The sequence below is a fragment of the Patagioenas fasciata genome, chromosome 2 (genome assembly GCF_037038585.1).
Source record: "Patagioenas fasciata isolate bPatFas1 chromosome 2, bPatFas1.hap1, whole genome shotgun sequence".
Taxonomy (NCBI): Eukaryota; Metazoa; Chordata; class Aves; order Columbiformes; family Columbidae; genus Patagioenas; species Patagioenas fasciata.
The window spans coordinates 150,821,370-150,841,252 of record NC_092521.1 but is presented as its reverse complement, the minus strand read 5'-3'; the positions used below and the strand labels follow the sequence as shown (position 1 = coordinate 150,841,252).

The following is a 19,883-nucleotide window of genomic DNA, read 5'->3' as shown; positions in this document are numbered from 1 at the left end:
TCCTCCCCGCGGCTGGAGCTCTGGATAGGAGGAGCCGGAGGAAGAGGAAGATGACGAGTGGGTGCAATTAGCCTAACAGCGGACGGGTGGCGGAGGAGGTGGCAGCGGCCCCGCACCGAGGACTGACACATCTGCTCTCTCTCCTTCTCCAGCCATGAAGGCAGAAGCCGGGCAGCGCTGCTGAAGCCCAGGGCCGACCCGGCGCTCTTACCTATGGCAGCTGCGTGAGGGGGCCGCCCCCGCTTCCCCGGCGGCGGGGCTGGGCTGGCCTCGTCGCGCCGGGTGTGCGCGAGTGGCTGTGGTGCTGGTTCCCCCGTCCCCTGCCTCCCGCCTCCCCTTCCCCGATGTGGGCTCCAGAGGATTTTCTCCTCCTTTGTAACCGGGAATGAAATAATGGCGACCCGGTGGGCAGCGGGGCCACCCGGCGGAGATGGAGACAACGAGCCTCCTCCGGGCGGCGGCAACGGCGCCGGCGGCCAGGTAGGAGCGGCGGGGACGGGCGGGGCGCGGGCTGCGCGTACACGACGGCGGGCAGGGCTGGGCCGGGCCGGGCGGCAGCCGCCTCCCGCCGCGGGGAACGGCTTGGCTGGAGCGGGCTTAATGGCCGCCCCCTCTCTCCCTCCCTTCCTTCCTCCCTCCCTCTCTCTTCCTGCTCGCCCGCCCCGGAGTTGTTGGGAGTTGGACGCTGGGACCGGTGCGGGCGTAGCTCCTCGGAGGCGGGAGGGGAGGCTGCCCCCGGCCGAGGGCTCGTCTCGCGGTCGGGGCGTCGCTCCTGGGCCGGGAGGCGGGGGTGCGTCCGCTGCCCCACGGGCCGGGTGGCGGCTCCGCTTCCCGCCCCGCGGAGCGACCGCTGTCCTCGCCCTCGGGTCGGTGGTTTCCGTGGGGTACCCTTGTACTCCCCAGCCCCGCGGTCAGGTCTCGGTGGGTCCCTCTCCCACTTGGCCCCTCCGCGTCGTCCCGCGGCCGGCCTGCCCCGTTCCCGAGGGACGGGAGCGGCTCACTGGGCAGCACTGGTGTACGGCTTTGTCCTACCCCGTCACACTCAAACTTTGGTGCTTTTCAGTAGAAGTACGACCCTGGCCGGTGCCTTTTTGTAGGCAGTACTTGCCACCCTCCTGCCTGTATGCAGCGACTTATATTAAACGTATTTCTAACCATAGCATTTGTTGCTGGACGGTCCTCTGCGTGTTTAGTTTAAAAACTTCATAGCATACCCTATGGTGGCACCATTGCATGTTTGGACTCGCAACACAGTGTTGTTAACGCAGAACCGTGTCTGATGCTTCCTTCTGCGTTTCCTATTAATAGTAATAAACGTCTGTGAAACAACCGTAACTTCAGATCCAACAAAATATGTATAGCAGCTTCAGTAGCGTTGTTCTAAGATATGTCTTAAGCTTTACTTAGAAAGACAAACTTGATTTTGTATTTCTCAAAGTTAGGGCATGGTGTGCCAAAGACAGAAAATTGACTTAAGCCTGTGTAGGGCTGTGAAATGGAAACTCTTCATATAGATGTTTCCCTTCTGTTTGCCGAAATTGAAACAGTGTGATTTAAAACCTACAAAGCTACCTGCAGAAAGGGCAGGTAGGGAATTTTTTTTAAGACACCAGGTTTTAGTTACTGGTGTCCTCAGTTCACCCTTTTGCCTTGGTTTAAAAGTGGCACATACGGTATTGTAAGATTTTCCTTACTGCCGTCACCTCAGTTAAGAGATTCACAGAGTCTCTTAAAGCAGGTGGGTTAGGTGAGGACAAAATGTGAGCCTTAAGTAAGAAAACAGAAGATGTTAGGATTTAAGACTTTGTGATAAATTAGGTTTCTGTGATTTATATGTCTTTAATCATGAGTTATTCTTGCTGATGACCTTTTTAAAAACGTAACTGAAAACAAGGCATTTTTTGGAGAATGTATGCCTTAATTATGTTCAGGTAGTGTGGGAAGGGGGGAAAGCACAGGTCGAAGTGCAACAATAAAATTCTGCTTTTCAATTCTATTGTGTTGAGACTGCTGGTCTTTTGGCACTGGCACTTGTCATAATCCACCCATGTCTACTGTGGGAAGCCCTAACAAGGCCTGTGGCACTTTTGGGGCTCATCATGTTAAAGCTGTCTAATTGGAGACTACTAATAGGAATGGAATTGCAAAATAGACTGCTCTGCCTGTTGTTTTGTCTGATAGTTATATGTTGTAGTTACATGTTAACTGCTAGAAAACATGCACTTACACTGATGATTGTCTTAATCACAGCAGACCTGATTTAATCTTTGCTTGAACACAGGCAGCCCTCATGAATGCCTAATCATAGTTGCAGTGCTTTCTCAGTGTACATATTGCTGCATGGCTTGAAGTTCTACTTGTTTTCTTGTAACTTTCTTTGTAGACTGGTGTAAAATGCCAAGTGAGAGTGAGGATTTGTGGCTTGGGATCTGCTGTCTCAGTTCAGTTGGTGGAACAGTTACTGTGTACAAATCCCTTTAACTGAAGTCTTGTATTGAACAGTAGGGTCTGCCTTTCTGTTGGAAAAAAAACCCAACACCTTTAATGGAACACAGTTGCTATAAAAAAGGAATTCAAAGTTTGCAAAGAAGTTGCTGCAATTGCAGAGTTTTATGGTGTTCTAATACTGACATGCAAGGTATCAGTGTTTTGGGAAATGATTTATGGTTTGGGGACACTGTAGCCCATATGGTGTTTGCATTGTAATGCAGTATTAACTCATTTACATTTAGTGTTTAGCTGTAGACCTATATGCACAGCACATCATCATGTGGAAGACTCCAAGCATAGCCTGTGTTTATCATGGGCAAGAGATTTGCAACAGAACTTGGAATTTTCAAACAGTTTTGGAAATATACAGCTATAATCATCAAGGTTTAATCAAGAACTGAAAAAGATGTCTTCTGGCTTTGATGCAATGGTCACACAAAAAAAAAATTCTGAGAAGCCAGTGTTTCTGTGTCTCTTTGCATACAAAGGTGGTAGAATTGAGGACATGCAATTTGACTCCTTTAGATAACGCTTGTGTTCGTTGATAACTGTTCTTTGTTTTGAATGCCTGTCTAGTCTGATACTATGTTCCATTTGGTCATGCCTTGCCATGATTATCTGTTTTGATTTTTGGTTCTGTGTTTTTTTTTTTTTTTTTTTTTTCCACTTGACTCTGTACCTGGTGGTCTTATTCACTTCAGAGCCCCTTTACCGAAATGACTGTTGAGAACAAAGATTGTGTGTTCAGGCTCCTGTCTGAACACCCAGTGCCTGTTCAAAGGGACAGATCACGTATTCTGGGCTCTCGGGGGAGCTGGCAGAGAGGGCCATGGGCTCTCAGGGATGTTTGTCATTCTGTTTGAAATCTGACACACGTTTGCAAATGGGTGCAAGAATTGTTGAGTTTATGTTCATAAGGACAGATAAGTGAGAGCATGTTCTCTCTGGCTTTTACATTAATAAGCGTATGCTATCTCTGTTCGGTCAGGTTGTTGCAGTGTTTTGCTGGGGGTACAGGCAGTACTCCTTCAGTCACAACATCCCATCTACAGACCTGTCCAGATTTGAGGCTGGAACTGGCATCTTCATTAGTGTAAATTTTATCTCTGCCTAGAAAGGCACAACAAAAAGTGCTTTTTTGCCTTTCTACTCCCACTCTTTTGTGTTTACTTTAAAATAATTGCTCAATCTATTAGTGGTATAATTTTCTGTTAGCTTATATTAAAATTCAATTAAAAATGTTAAATATAGGATAAAAAGTAACTAAAGTGTGTGGCTTTAAAAGCCAAATTTATATTGTAAACAATACTATTTTCTCAGTTTATGAATACTAAAAATACTGTATCGAATAATTTTATTAAGTGTTTGATATTTTTCTGTTGGAATGCACTATATACAGCACACATTTAGATATTTCTTGCAAATTTCTAATACTTTACATTTGCATTAAGACTGAGGGGTTTTGGATGATTTTGTGGGATTTTTTTTTTTTTGTGCTTAGCAGCTGAGCTGTTAGAAATAGTTGACTGTCTTTAGAGATTCCTGATTGTTTGGCAGTAATTAGGAAATGTATTTCCAAAGACTTCTGTAAAAGAGAACTCGGAGTTTATTTAGTACCTGCTTTGTAGCCACAGATATTCAATTTCAGAAAGGGAGAGAAAACCCCACAATTTTGTCACTTGTACACTTCATCAGGGAGACCACAACTGAGTAAACTGAAGCCTGTGCTGGAAGGGCCAGGAACCAGAGAAGGCCAATGATGCCGCTAAAAATAGAAAATGATTGGCATTCTCACTAACAATAATTAATAGATCGTTTACTATTTTAGTAATCCCATTGGGATGACGTTGGTAAACTTCGAGTGGTGACTTCCAAGTGTTGTTTCTCTACTATAGGGACACAAACACCAAAGAGCTGTATTTTGCACCTACATTTCAATCTCTATGTAATTATGCCTGTGTTTAACACGTAAACTGTTCTGGAACTGTTGTGGGAGATCAGTGCTTTATCTATGCCTGATGCTTAGAGGCCGAAAGGTTTAACCATAATGTAAAAAATCAGAATTAGAAAAATGCATTTTTGTAATATTTTTATATGTTGAATAATACGCAATGCTAAAACTAGTAATTACAAGTGTATGTTATGTATGGTGATAGAGAATTCTGTGCAAACCTTGAATCCAGGGAGAATAAATTTAATATAAATACTAGCATGACTAGCAGTTGTGGTTGGAACTATGCAAAAAGCTTGAATCAAATTTTGTTTAATCATGCAAGTGCAACACTGACTTCTGCTCCTGTTTTCGGAGTAAGCCTAAGATAATTTGACAAAACGTGGACCTCTTGTATCGGCAAATGTTACATGTTTGATAAGCAACAATATAAAGCAGCAAATAGTTCCTTCAAGAAAAGGGGTCTGCTTTCAAATATAACTACACCTGATAGTTTTTAAAGTGACTTTTTGCTTCCCAAAAATACACCTTTGATTTTACCACTTCAATAATTGCAAGAGAAATCTGATGGACTGAAGAGTATCTTGAACTATCTCAGTGCAAGAATTGCATTTATTGCATGCACTATAGGCATTATTAGAGTTAAACTTTTTCTTTAACAGGTTTAACGAAATAAAAGCACTGAGTCGATGTTTTTCTTTGTGTAAGATATTTTTAATGAATTCTATTAAAATGTGAAAATAACGTATCTGCTACTTCAGACGTATTATTTCTAGTCTGTTGTATTTACTTGCATACACAAAAAACAATCGAGAGAACAGTTGGGGAAGAGAAGTTATTTCATCTTGCACAGCGTATACATTAATGATCTTGTCCTTCAATGTAGGAAAGTGTTTTCCTGTAGGCGGATGACCCAATGGTAGCTCAGCAGAACAGTATGGACTCTGAAAGGAGTAAAAGCTGGTATTTTTTATTTTTAATTGTGTGAATATGTATGTATGTTGCTGTGTAGATGATGATTAGATAATGAACATGTGCAACTTCTTGGCCATATAGAAAGAAAAACTTCATAATTTCCTAAAGAAGTCTATACAGCAGTGTTAGACTAACCTATTAGGAATATAGTGGTGCTTTGTCGCTGATATTTTTTTTTCCTTGCAGTTGTTTATATGTTAAACTGCATAGGATAGGAAGCAGATGTAAAAAATTAGGAAGTGATGTTAAATGAAAACAGATTTATTTCCTGTTGTTAGCTGGGGTCATTGTTTTTTAAAAACATGAGTTATCCCTAGGATAAATGGTAAGGCTTCTAAATTGGTGTTGAAACAGTGAATTGAGAGCACTGCAGAAGTCAGCCTGAGCTGTTAGGTGTAACTCCACAGTTTTAGAAGGCGTCAGAGCCCATGATCTCATCAGATCCTTGTGTTTAGGGCCTTGCTACAGAGGAAGTGTTTGTCTGCCTACCATAATAGATAATGTATGCTAAATATACTAAATAATATGTTGTGTTAAGCATAGTAAGATAAACAATGGATGAGAGACACTGTCTGGTCAGATTGGTGGATGTGGTATAATCATTGTGCATTTCTCCTGTCCAAATGCTTCTCATGTCTTGCAATTTTTAATATTTTTGCACAGACGCTTCCGTGGTATTTTTTTCCCATCACCTAGTAGTAGGTACATATAGTAGAAGTGCAGCTGATAGTTGGGAACAGCGGCATCAAGCAGGGCTTGACTGTGTTCATATCAGAGGCTTGACTCATCTTGGAAACCCGAAAGTCTGTAATCTTAGAGTTGCAAGGTGGGATAAGTTTTTTTATGTATACAGCTCTTAAATATGTAAAGATTACTAATGGGAGGGCTTCCTCTGTTTTTCTTCCTGTAAACCAGGGTGAAATGCATTTTTCCTTCAGTTACATGGGAATCCTAGCCACTCCCTGAGTTGTTTACTGTCTTCTGTTAGTAATGGTGAAACAATTTTCTGAATTAACTCTTTTATGATTGCTGCTAGACTTGAAGATAACTCTCCTGGGGAGATGATACTAGAGTTTGGAGGTTGGATCACTTGGTAATAAGAAAGTAAAAACTAGGCACACTGACATGCTTTGTTCTCTGAGTCTATTTCTATTAGGAGGCTAGAGCTACTGCATCTTTCTGAATTGTTTTACCCTGTTTTTGTCTTGTATGTTATCAGTGAATTGCATTCGGCAAGAAATGTTGCTGTTTTCTGTTCTTAATTTTTTTGCATTGAAAACTTGTAGTTCAGAAAGTATTTATGAGTGAAGCGTTGGGAGCTGTTGCTGCAGCTCTCTGAACAGCACGGTGTTTGAGAGAGCCTGACACAAATCATGTTAGTAGATATTTGGTATTGGACATGAGAGGTTCTGTGTGGACATTTTGGAAAAACACAGACAGCTGTTCAGATTTTTGACTCTGGCTTGCAACCATGAGCATACACCTTTGGGACTGTAGGTAGTAGGCTTGTTTTTATTCTAAATTTCTTTTTTTCTGCTTGCCAGCAGCTGCGGCTTTGCTGAGAGTGAATGAGGTGCCTCCTTAGAGGACATGGCTAATTACAGATGGGCTGTTGGTGGAGGGGTGCACTTTGAGACAGACGTGTTCTTTTATGTGTGTGTCACTTGCATAATGTGTTAGGACACACAGTATGGACTGCATTAAGCTCTAGCAAATAGACTGTGCAGAATAATCTTGCACAGGCATCACTGGGCTGGCTGGATAACACAATATTGAGGAGAGAGATTTTAAACGCTTCTGAGTAACAGTTGCTGTTGGTACAAATCAGTTGAAAAGAGAAACCTGAGCCTGTTTCTGAAGTGTTGTGTTTTTTTTTTTTTGCTTGTTTGCTTGTTTTTGTTTTGTTTTTAAACTAAGAGAAACAATAGTGTGCCCTCCTACTTAGATTTATGTATACTTCTTTGTATGCTTTAATGGAATACTATTTATTACTGAAACTTAGTTTCAAATCACCCATCCTTTAACAGTGTTTTGTTCTCTTTTAATTTTTCATCTAAGTATATGGGGCTTTTTATGTTACAGAATTGATGAGAACGTAAGAGAATGAACACTCTTGTAGTAAAAAAAAAAATCAAAACTCTTAAACTGCCTTACTTTTTAAGTGTAAGAGCAGAAAAGGTTCAAATAGCCATATTTTCTTGTGAATTAACACAAAGGTGAATAGGTGTCTTGAATTACTGCCTGTTCTGACCGTGGGATGAGAGAAAAGAGAATCTTTAAATTCTCAGAAATACCTTCCCAATCATTTGTCTTCTGATGGATGGGCACAGTCTACCCACTGATATGTTAATGACGTTGAGGTGGATTCTCAGTTTTGAGAACTAAAACTGAACTAAATCTGTAACATACGTATTGGAAAATTATGTGGATGGACACTGCTGAAAAACTCGTTTACAGAGCTAAGGTCAGGTGGATTTCAAAACCATTAGACAGTGCCATTTATTTTTGAGGAAAGCATATTTTAACTTGTTCAAGAGCTGCCCTGTTGTCACAGAATATGGAAGTGGTTGATTTCCTAAGAAACTTGACTAATACTTAAATATAATAGACTTCAAGATTAATTAAAGAATTGTATTTTAGACCTGTTTAAACTCACGTACATCTTCAGTTTTACAATGTTTAGAACACCCGGAGTTCAGTCAGTGCTTGCAGGAGTATGCAAAATGTCCTTGTAATGCAAGAATGGAGAACCAAAATGTTTTGTTGTTTTTGTTTTGGCCGGCAAAAGAAGCAGCAGATCTAGTATGTGCATCTTAAGCAGGTGGCTCTTACTACCTGTAGGTTCTGATTTCTTTTCGTAAGATAAAGATCTGTTTAGGGTGATCTCCAGAAGGAATACTGCTGTTTTTGTGTAACAAGCTGTCCCATTGCAGTTCATGCTTTGTTATTGTTGCTGTGCTTTTCTTCAGTTTTGATGCAACTTTAGTAAGGAGCCTGTGACTCTGGTGAAAAGTATTCCCATGTGTAGCCACAAACATTCCTTATTCATCAGTGGCTGTAAAATCTTACTTGTTCCTTCTTGCATACATTTAAAAATTTTATTATCCTCAATGGTAAAAGGTAAGTAAACTTTGCCCGGAGTAATCAATTTTCATGGCAATTTTACAGGCCTTCTGCTTCATTTTGTGTACTTGTGTTGTTTTTGTATGGATCTGTCTGAATACAGTCCAACATCTTCTGTTCGCTTTACTTATTTTTTGAAAGTTTGTTGAAGTAGTTTTGGAGCTGCCTATCGGGTGGGATTTGAGCATGATCTCCTTTCTTGTCTTAATTAAGGGAAGAATGAATGGCTTGCTTACTGCTCTTGGGGTATTAGAGTATGACATCTTGTCAAGTTAACGTTAATATAAAAGCTTGAAGAGTGGAACAAGTTTACATAGATGGTTTTCAATGTTTTTTGCAATCAAAGCATAAAAATCAGATGCTTTAGTAATTTAGTAGTTGTAAATAGTTTGGCAAGCTGTTGTTCTCATCTTGCTGTCATGGTGGTGATCTTACAAGCTCAATAATTGTGTCTCTTTTGTTAGTATTTTAATGTTTTTAAATAATGAGAAGTAGTATTACTGCTTTTTAAACATGCTGCACACCTGACCAAAATGGTCCTTGGAGCTGAGTTTCTGGAGCAAAGGATTTTTCTGTATGCTTGTGTTACAAAACATGACATCGTATATTGGATGCTGTCCAATACTGGTAGCATTTCATCGCCCATGCCCTTTAGGTGCTGTTTTTCATGATTTCTTTCTAGACAGTTTTGAGTAATTTTATCTTCATATACTGTGAACAAGAATGATTCAGCTGTTAGGTCTAAACAAGTCTGATAGCTTTCTGCAGTTTTCATGAGTTAAATGGCAGTGAAGAGGTAAAGTGCTTATTTTTCTTTCTTTGTGCGGAATTTTTGCTTGCTGATGCTGTTATTCGGGTTAGTAAAGATGAATTGTCTGTGGAAAAAATGCAGAAGGACCTTTTGATGTTTAACACTTGTTGATTAAAAAGAGAAAATGAAAACTCAGTGTGCATAAATGGCAAGCAATATGTCACATATAAATACTGAGAGATTTGAAATTATTAACTAGGAGTTCATGGGTGAGGTCTTAGAGTTGTGATAAGTAACCCTAAGGATGAAACAGCAGCTGAATGCTCAGTGGTAGTCAAAAAAAGCAAATTGTCATTAATTTCCTAACAGTTTTGAACAATTAATGTTCTCCGTCATGCCTCGATGTGTAAATCCGTAGTGCACTTGGAACTGGTGTATCCAGGTCTAGTTCTGTCCCTCCCCTCTTCATTTTTCTCCATCTCAGTAACAGTACAGTAGGGCCAGAAATGTCTTGGAGAAAGGGCAACTATGATAATTGAATATATGGAGCTTCTTCCTTACCAGAAACAACTAAGGAAGCTAGGACTTGGCAGTTTGGGAAGGAGGAGACTGTGAAGATGGAAAGATGATTTTGAGATGTGGTAGCTTTCTCCGTATCTCCTGAATTTCTGTGGATCAGCTTTTTACTATCTCCTTCAAGAACTTGGGGGTGTCATATGAGCATGATGGAGTGAGAACAAGCAAAAGTTAATTGAGCTTGTTACTCTGTACCATCATATTTTGGAATCTAAAAGTGTGTATGTAAGCTGAAAGATACATTCCGAGTTATTTTAGGAAGAGCAATACTTTTACAGTTAATAAATACCCTTGTAGTGGAATGAGTTATGGACTTGTGAATAATTGAAGTTGGGAGGCTATTCTAGCAATGCTCATTCTTGTGTTCTTTCCTAATTATTTCCTAATTATATGCAACAAACTGCCTTTGGTCACTGCTAGAAATGGGTTAGGTGGGCCTTTGATCCGATATACAGGTGTTCTTATATGTTATGGTGCTGATTCTGTGATAGCTCTTCAGGATTCCTCCTGCTCTCAGTCGGTTCTGTACTGAGGCTGCTGGAACAAGGCAGCTGTTGATGATCAGCAACAGGAAATGCCGGTTTTCAGATGTTCAGGACTAGGAGCTATTTTTGTTTCTTGAAAGCTCATGCTAGATATCAAACTTAGTCTTTGTTTTTGCTTATTTTTGTAAAAGTTCGTTTTAATTCTAGTTATATGAGTCTAAGGTTCTCCAGTTTTGATAAGTGAAAATGAAATGCAGTTACCTGCTTTTGTGTTCACTCCATCTCTTCTGTTCCAGTTGAAGGCAAGGTTGTGTTGCTTGTATGCAGAACTTAAATATGCTGTTGTAGTTCTCATTTCTACTTTGGTATCAGGCAAGTACTTATTTGTTTGGATTGTTTTCTGTAGTGCTTTGTTAGTGGGCTGCATTACATTGCAAGACTTTATTCTTGATTTCGAGTCTTGCAAATGTTGCAGCTGCAAAACCAGTAAATCTCTTAAGAGCCGCTAGAAAACTCTCTTTTCTGTGGTGAATCATGCTGCTGAGTCCTTTGCTTGCTGTAGGATAGTTGGTTGGTTTCTCTTGTTCCTCTTGCACTCAAGCTCTGTGTTACCAGCTTGGGGAAAGGAAATGGCATTTTGAGGGGCTCACAGCAAGCTACACAGTCCCATGCAGCAGCCCTTGATGGTAAGTGGTGCACAGGTGGGGACAGTACTGGAGGGATAAGCTCCTTCTGGGGAAAAAGGAATTTTTCTTCTTTATCGGTTCTGAAAATCAGTTATCAAGAAGCTTTTTTTGGAGAGGAAAAAAAAAAAGGAAAACTTGAACCTAAAGGACTATGAAATTAAATGGCCATAGAACAGTTTTGCTGAGTTAGGGTTTTTTCTTTTGTAGGTGGGCAAACCAACAACTCCCTCCTCCCCCCGCCCATGCTGCTTTGCACTATTTGTAAAGCTGGGTCTAAAATGTTAAAAGGCATCTGTGGCTAAGATGGTTTCTGCCCTTGTAATCACTGATTCATGACTCTGAGAAACTAAATTCCTTAAGGTGAGTGAGTAGAGACAGTGGTAATACTAGACAGTTACTCAGCAAGGCGTGTACAAGGTAAACAGTTCTCATGGGTAAGTTTGTATGTAGAGGATCATTTTTTCCTCATTTCATTTAAACTGGGGACTTGTATAAACTTATGGAAAAAATCTTGCATTCAGTTTAAGACTTCTTTGGATTCAGTAATGCCTGTTTTTTCACAGTAATCTGGTGGGCGTTTATTTAGGAAAACAGTTCTCCTCACCCAACTCCCTCAACATGTTAACCTTTATCCATTTCATGGCCAGTTGTCAGTGGCTCAAATTGTGAATGATGCAACATCGGTCAGTGATGTAATGGTTGTCTGTAGGCTTCCTTGCAGCTCACAATGGGAACCTGAAGTTTGGAAACAGAATTTTATCTGTGTATTATGTTCTGTGTCTGCTGTGAGGGAGGTGAAGCACAGACACCACAATCATCTGTGTCTCCTTTTGGATAGTGCCAGAGGGATGAATCATAATGTTCCAGTGTTGGGGTTTTTCTTGGTTTTGGTTGTTGTGTTTTTATTTTATTTTTTTTTTTTTTAAATTCAAGCCAGTAATGCCACCAGATAACTTGAGGAGAAGGTATTATGTGTGAGATTAAGAACAGGATTTGTGGGAGTGATTTGACCTTAAGTTCAGTTAATACAGTGATCACTTCCCCCGTTTAGGTAATCTGGCCTGGCAAATTTCTTTGCTTCTTAGGACCAAAGATACCATGAGCTTTCATACCTTGGAAGGCTCTTGTAGTCTTCCCTACTTTTGTAAGCAAGAAAGCAGGGATTACAAGAATGGGTCCTCAACTGAGTATTCCTGACCTTTTCAACCCATGAGGAGCAGTGGTGGTTGTTCCCCTGTGTTCTGTATCCCATGGTATAGTTATTTTTTGAGGAACTTATTTTCTTCCTTCTAGAGACTCTTGCCGTTTGGGAAAAGAATATGACTAGTTGCATTTTAGAATGACGCGTTACAGAAGGATCTTCCAGTTAATTCTTGCCCCTTAATAAATCCTTTCTGGGATAGTTGCACTTTATTTCACAGACCTGTTTTTTCACTGTTACCTTCTTTTATATATTGTTATTACAAAGTGGTAGTAGAGGCTTTAGTGTTCCATTATGCTGTTTTGTACTTTGCGTTCCCTTCAGTTTTATTGCTTAAAATGATTCTAGTCAAGACTACTTTTTTTTAATTATTCTTAAATGCAGATTTAGGGTTGGCCATTTCAGAAATTGGTAAAAAATACATGTAGGAAAACATTTTGTGATGGTTTATGTTAATAAAAGGGTTTTTTTTATAGTTGCAAAAAAAAAAGTATCCACAGTCAAATTTAAATAGGGCGATATTGACATTTTTTCCTATGTCATACAATAACCTTTTAAAGTCCTTTCAGCTGAAGATTCTCATGGGCTTCAGCAGGCTCTGGATCAGCAGTTCTAATAAATGAGCTTTTGGAAAAAGCCTTTAAAGTCATGAAAAACAGTTGTGCCTATTTTATTACTGTTCTTTAGTTGGAGCTGACTGCTTTTTCTATTATGTGCTAGGGTATAAGTAAATAACTTGCATCATATACTTCAAACCTTCTTTTGGAGGAATCAGTCCCAGGTTTAAGCACAGATACCTCAAGCAACTAACGTTTTCTTCAAGTATGACAGTAAAAAGGCTGCAAGAAAAGTTCTGTTTCTTTTTTATAATGCAAAACTATATATAATATCTAAAACCTGACATGCTCTTATATATGAAGTCACAAAACGAAAATATGAGAAGGGTTGTAAAAATAAAGGTATTTTGAAGTTAGTTAAACACACAGTGGAAGTAGATGTGTTTATTTCAGGAACAAAAAGTTGATGCTTTTCTATAACTCCTATTCTGACCCAAATTTAGGGAGGGAAAAAAGCTTGTTTCTTTAAATGAAGTCTGTGAAGAATACAGAGTGCTTTTCTGAATGCCTGCAATTTCAAAGAGTTGTAGATAGCTCTCCAAAACCAGGCAAATGAAGACTGCTTACTGTAAACATAGTACAAACTGTGACTTTATAAACTGTAAGTTCAATCTATCATGGACTGAAGTATAATTGTACTTTGTCTAGTGTCGCCTTCCAGCATTAACAAAGTCTGCCCCTTCGAAGAGAATTATTTCTTCTGGGTTATTTTTTTGCAACTTTATGAAACCAGGATTCTAATCTTGGCAAAGTAAAGCTTATACAAGCTTTGTGTTTGGAGGGCAGAGGTATCTCATCTAGAAATAACAGAGCTAGATGTACTGTCTAAGCATGGAGCTGGAAGAATAGCAAGAACATGATAATGCTCTGTTAAGAAAGGTTGCTCATTGCTGTTAGGGTTTTTTATTGCAGTTGAATGTTATGTGTCCTCCTGTTACGTGATCTTTTTGCAACCCTTTGTAGCTAGCTGTGAATATTTGAAGCTTTTTTTTTCCTTGCCTCCTGTTGGGCTTCAGGTAATGAGGTGGATTCTTGTGAAAATACACCTTACTAAAGAATGTGGTTATAAATTTGGTAAGTAGAGTTTTTTATAGCCCAAACTTGAAGTGAGAGGTAGTCAGAAGACAGTGTCCACAGTAGCAAAATACAGAGATCAGCTGATATGTGAGAACTAGCTGTGGTTCAAAGAAAAGGCTTTTCTGTAGTATTTACAAGATTTCACATGGAGCCTGGAAACCACTGCTATACCTGCTGCAGTTGGTATTTGGTGTTAGATCTTTCTATGACTCAAGAGTTTCTGGCTCTGAGATCAGTATCAAGGTGAATTTGTTCTTCTGTTTCCTCCTCTATTCCCCATATGCATGTGATTGTAGATCCCGTAAGCGATTGCTGAAGCCAGAAGTTTGAGAAAAGGATGACAGTCGTGTGAATAACATGGTTTCAGTAATATTAGTTGGGGATGGCAGGGAAGGAATGAATACACCTTTACACTTACTTTTAAAGGCTTATGAGCATGTTATCAGAAAGCACTGCCAGGCTATATTGGACACGATCAGTTAGGGAATGTTAAGAATTGGAGCTAGAGTGTAATACTGTGCCAAAAAACATTCTGACCCTGATTTGTCTGCAGCTACTATTTGTGTAGCTGTTGCACAATGCCTTCTCACCATTGAAAATAAGACATGAGGTCAAACTCAGTTTTCAGAGAATATGTGAATTGTTGAGGTTGGAACGTGGTTCTGGAGATCATTAGTTCAGCCCTCCTGCTCAAAGAAAAGTCAGCTGGAGGAGGCTGCCCAAGACTGTATCAATGCTGGCTTTGACTCCGAGGATGGAGACTCCCCATCTTCTCTGGGCAATCTGTTCCAGTGTTTGATCATGCTTATAGTAAAAGGATTGGTTTTATATGTTTAAATGGCATTTCTTAGATTTCAGTTTGTGCCCACTGCCTCTTGCTGTTTTATTTTTGGCACCACTGAGTGAGTCTGGCAGCTTACTCTTCACCTCTACCCCTGCTTCTACCATTGGATATTAACACCTATGGACAAATTTCTGCCTCACCTCCCCAAGCCTCTCCAACATAAACAGTCCCAGCTCCCTCAGTTTTCCCTCTAGTCACGTGGTCCAGTCCTTTAATCATCTTTGTGACCCCTCACTTGACTTGGTTCAGTATGTCCATGCCTGTCCTATACTGGGAACCAAAGAACTGGACACATCACTGCAGATGGGATCTTGCCAGTGCTGAGTAAAAGGGAAGGGTCCCCTTCTCAGCCTGGTGGCTGTACACTGTTTAGTGGAGTCCAGCAGGCTGCTGGCTTTCCTTGCCCTAGGCCTTTTATGCAAAGCTGCTTTCTTAAAGGTTGGCCCAAGTTCTGGTGCTAGGGGTTATTCCTCCTCAGGTGCAGGACTTGACATTTCCCTTTGAATTTCATGAGGTTCTGGTTTGTCCATTTCTCTAGCCTGTCAACATCTGCCTGAATGGTAGCATGCCCATCTGGTGTATCAGCCATTCCTTCCAGTTTTGTATTGTTGTCAAACTTGCCATGGGTGTACTCAGTTGTATAGATTGTCAGTGAAGATGTTATTCTTGGCTCCAGTATTGACTTCTGGGGCAGACCACCTGTGACTGACCTCCAACTGCACCTCTTTTTGTTGGTCACAACCTGTTCAGCCTGGCAATTCAGCCAGTTCTCAGTCAAGTTCACTGTCCATTTATTTAGCCCATACTTCATCAGCTTGTCCATAACGATGTGATGAGAGACAGTGTCAAAAGCCCTCCTGACATCAAGGTGAACAACATCTCTCTTTCATCTTCTCTCTTCTACCAAGCCAATCCCCTCTTTACAAATGACTAGCAGGTTGGTTAAGCATGTTTTCCTCTTTTTAAATCACCTTCTTGTACTTTGTGTCTGTAAGCCTTTCTTCTTGCCCTTCATGTCCCTTCCCAGATTGAAATCCAGGTGGGCGTTGGTTTTCCTAACCGCATTGCTGCATGCTTGGTGTTTTTGTATTCCTCGATCCCCTGTGTCATGCTTGCAATCCTTGTACACTTCCTTTTTACATTTGAATTAAGTCAGAAGCTTCTTGTTCATCCATGCCGGCCTCCTGCCACCTTTGCTTGATTTTTCTGCACATTGGTATGGATCGTTTTTGAGCTTGGAGGAGGAGATACATGAAAATCAACCATTTCTTCTGGTTCCCTCTTCTCTCCAGGACAGTCTTGTGTGGGATTCTTCCAAGCTGATCCATGAATAAGCCCTGTTCTTCTCAAGTCTATTTGGCTTTTGTTCCCTTATCTCAGGATCTTGAACTCTGCTATTAATGGTCACTGCAGCCAAGGTTGCCCCTGACCTTCACACCCCCAGCAGTTCTTCCTTGGCTGTAAGTATGAGAATCAGCAGATTGATTGCCTCTTCCTTTTTGGATCCTCAGTCACGTGTGCCAGGAAGTAACTGTCAGCACATTCCAGAAACCTACTGGAGTGCCTGTGTCCTGCTGTGATGTTAATAAAATTATTAAAAACAATAATATTTTTATTGTGTTTTTTTGTGCATACTTTCTGAATTGGTTTTGTGCAAGGTAAAATAAGAACTGCTCTCATAGGCTGTTGTCCAGGAACTTATACAGAGGGATTTAATCCTTTGAAACTTCCTCTTCTCTGTATTTATTTGTTTTGTCATGCGACAAAATTTAAATGCCATGATATAAAATTGATAAGAAAACCAGTGAAGAGTTTTGATAAAGGACTATTAAATAAAGCTGAAACAAAAATTTACATTCCTATTATGAAGTAACTTCTAGTTATTGTTTTATGTCTGTCGCATATTCAAAATCTGGTTGAAAATAATTCAGTAAATTTTGCTGTCTTCATGTCTTGCTGCATGTTAGTGTTGTGCATGTCTCATATCATTGACATACAGTATTTTTTGCAAACACTGCATGTTATTTTAGGTCTTGGAATGTCTACCATTTGAAGTTGCAGTGTGGTGATTTTACAAAAATCATTTCTCACTTGAAAGACAAGGTTAGAAAATACACATTGTCCTTTTACAGATGTAGTAAAAACTGGAAACAAAACCCTCCAGAAGAGAGCCACTTCTCTAGTACCAGATATTTTTGGACAGTCCTATTACTGTCACTTATGTAACGAAGAGCTTGGCATGTGCATAGCAGAGTTCTGTGATTGATAGGTCACAGTGTGCATAATCACACTTGGGACAAGTCTGGTAAAAGACGTTGCTAAGATATGCTGTGAACTTAATGTGACACAAAGTGTCCTTTCGTTAAGGATCAATACCTGCCATTGACTGAAAGAAGGTTTGGTGATAGAAGGCAGACTTTTTGCTGAAATAGAAGCAACTCTGAATTTAATTCACATGGCTTGTTATTAGTTATATAGTCAACCTCTAGCATTCTACTAGTATACCTCCTGCTTGTTTCTTGGTTTCTGCTGGCGTGATTTCCCCAACCTCCCCCATATTCCACACATTCAGCTATGCTTGTTTTCTTTAATTTCATTTTGGATGTTGGAGTTTTCAATAACTTGTTTTGTAGGGTTTTTTGGCTGTAATATTAGTACTCCTCTGAGCACTGACAGAAGTCTGATATCTGATTCATCATGATTGATTTAGAACTTGCTTGTTAAAATGGTATGGTTTTTTATTGAAACTGTAATGTTATTAGGTTTCACTGACACATTCATTTCAGTCTTTGAATATGGCTCTTGTACACTGCCTAGAACTTTTTGATAGCATTTTGCATGGTGTGTTCCTTCACATACAGAAAATTTGTCGGTGAGTGAACAGCTTTTTAGTTTGATGTATACTGGTTCAGGTGCTTTTATGTGCCATTTCATGGGTTTGTACACCTGGATTTCTGGATTAGGATGTTTGATTCAGTCTTTAATAACTAGGAATTCCTTTGAGATTTTAAGTGCTAGTGTATTTATTTCATATTCACCAGGAATGTTTAAGGGTGAGATTTTTTTTTTTTTTTTAAATTTTGCATTGTAGCCCTGAACTTCTCAGTTAAAAAGAAAATAAGTAAAAAATCTTTAACCCGTAACTCTACCTAGCTTTTGCAGAAAAGGAGTCTGCTATTTGTGACATACTTCGTCTTTTGTATTCAGTACAGAGGAAAAGGTTTTAACCTGTGACAAATATTATAGATTTGATAATTCATGTTCTGTTAAGTTTTTGATTGCCTTTGTACATTGTCGATCACTTCTACTGCACAGCCTAAAAGCAAGTACCACTTAATGCCCTCCCTTGCCCTGCTCATCGTGTCTTCTTCCTACTGAGCTGTTACTTTCTCCATTGTTGAGGTTTCTTTCCATTATTTAGTGTGTGGCAAAGACTTTAAGTAAAAGAATTGAGAAAGGCCGTGTAATTATGTGCTGGTTTCGCAGCTCTGGAGGGGATAGTTTAAACAATTCAATGAAGAAAAATATATTTATTACTATAATGAGTAATGCTGGTGGTATAATTGTTGTTGCCATACCTGTATAGCATAGTTAAGTAGTTGGTCATATTTACTGTCCACAACTCTTGCACTCTGCCATCTTCAGAACATGTTGGTGTCATTCCCCATCCATTTGGTGCTATTGAGGTTCCTCCCAGAAGACTGAGCCCAGTTTTTGGCCCTCCCTGCAGGACAAGACAAGCTGGAGAGAGTGAAGATGTTCAGGGGCTGGAGTGCTTGGCCAAAAGGGAGACCAGTGATACCAGCTTTGCCCAGCCTGGAGCAGGGAAGGCTGAGGAGGTGGCTGGCTGGGGTCTTCGGCTGCTTAAAGGTAAAAGGACAAGAGGGAACAATTGCAGTAAGGAAAACTCCATCTGAAGACAAGGGAAAAAAAAAATCATTGAGGTTAAGCACTGGAACAGGTTGTGTGTGAGAAGCCTTAGAATCCTCCTCTTTGGAGACTTTCAGGACCTGACTGGGCAAATACTTCAGCAGCCTTTTCTTTCATCAGTAGTTTCCAGTGACAGTGATTAGAAATGTGTCTTGGTCTTTCTCTAAATAACCCTCTGTTTTGTTGCATTGTAAAATCCATATTGGCATCTACTTTTTAATAAAAACAATAGGTATTTCCTAATATTTTTATGCCAGGAAAGGATACCTATCTGAGCCTGTAGAGTCCTTTTAAAAAATTTGACTACTTTTTTTTTCCCTCCTCTTGAGGCCTGTCTGTACAGTACTTCATGAAGAAAAAATTTTCACTATAATCTGAAGCTCAGCAGACTTGTACTATTTTGGACCACTGGGGGCAGCATCTATTTTAGAGATGAAGGTGTTTCAGGGTGAAGAAAAAAATAACAGATGATTCATCTTGATCTTCAGCTTGTCTGGAGAACTTCTGTGTGATGGCTGAAGAGGAGATGGCTTTTCATCATCTAGCATGAGTTTTGACTAGGGTGATGATTACGTCAAATTCACAGTTCCTCTTTATCACCTAACTTTAGAGGATGAAGTTTTGGAAGGAAAATTAGCAGAAAATCAGAATCAGGTTGACTTTGTCAGGAACTTATCTTGTCTGTATGGCTCCTCTGTTAACTATCTTTTTGCAGGATCAGCGCTCAAGTAAAGTGAAGGTGCAAGTCTGCTTTCTATGGCTTTCTTTCTGAGTTTATCGTTTTGTTGGGGAATTTCGGAAATTGTATTTTAAAATAAGTTACTGGAAACCCTTTGTTTCTCTTGTTGTGCTCTAACTTTTTAGTTTAAGTCATTCTCTTCTCTCAAGACATCAGGAATAAGGAGTAGGAAAGATGGATCTGAAATCAGCGTGCTTCTGAGAATAAATCTTGATGATGGTAATGGTGGAGTTACTATGTAGGCCATTGTACTACAGATTCCATGCTTGTCCTTCCTTTATTAGTGAGAACTTCAATGAATTCTATTCCTAGTTTCAAAATAACACTAAAACTACATGCGTGTTTATGTGCAGGTTTGGAGATGGGCTTGTGAATAGCTCTCGACTTGATGGGGTAAGAACATTCTTGCCCAGACTTTTGGTATGGCTCTTCTTATAC

The 19,883-nt window shown here is 40.0% G+C and overlaps 1 protein-coding gene across 2 annotated transcripts in view; it reads left to right on the top strand.

Moving 5' to 3' along the window:
- Positions 1–100: 100 nt before the first annotated feature.
- Positions 101–19,883, top strand: part of ARHGAP21 (Rho GTPase activating protein 21) — a 115,889-nt gene continuing 96,106 nt past the window's right edge. The window contains exon 1 of one of the 2 annotated variants that reach the window (XM_071805245.1): positions 101–480. In XM_071805245.1, coding sequence (XP_071661346.1) covers positions 394–480 — 87 coding nt within the window. In that variant the 5' untranslated portion in view covers positions 101–393. The remainder of the gene's footprint in view (positions 481–19,883) is intronic. The other variant, XM_065829904.2, reaches the window with a different exon arrangement.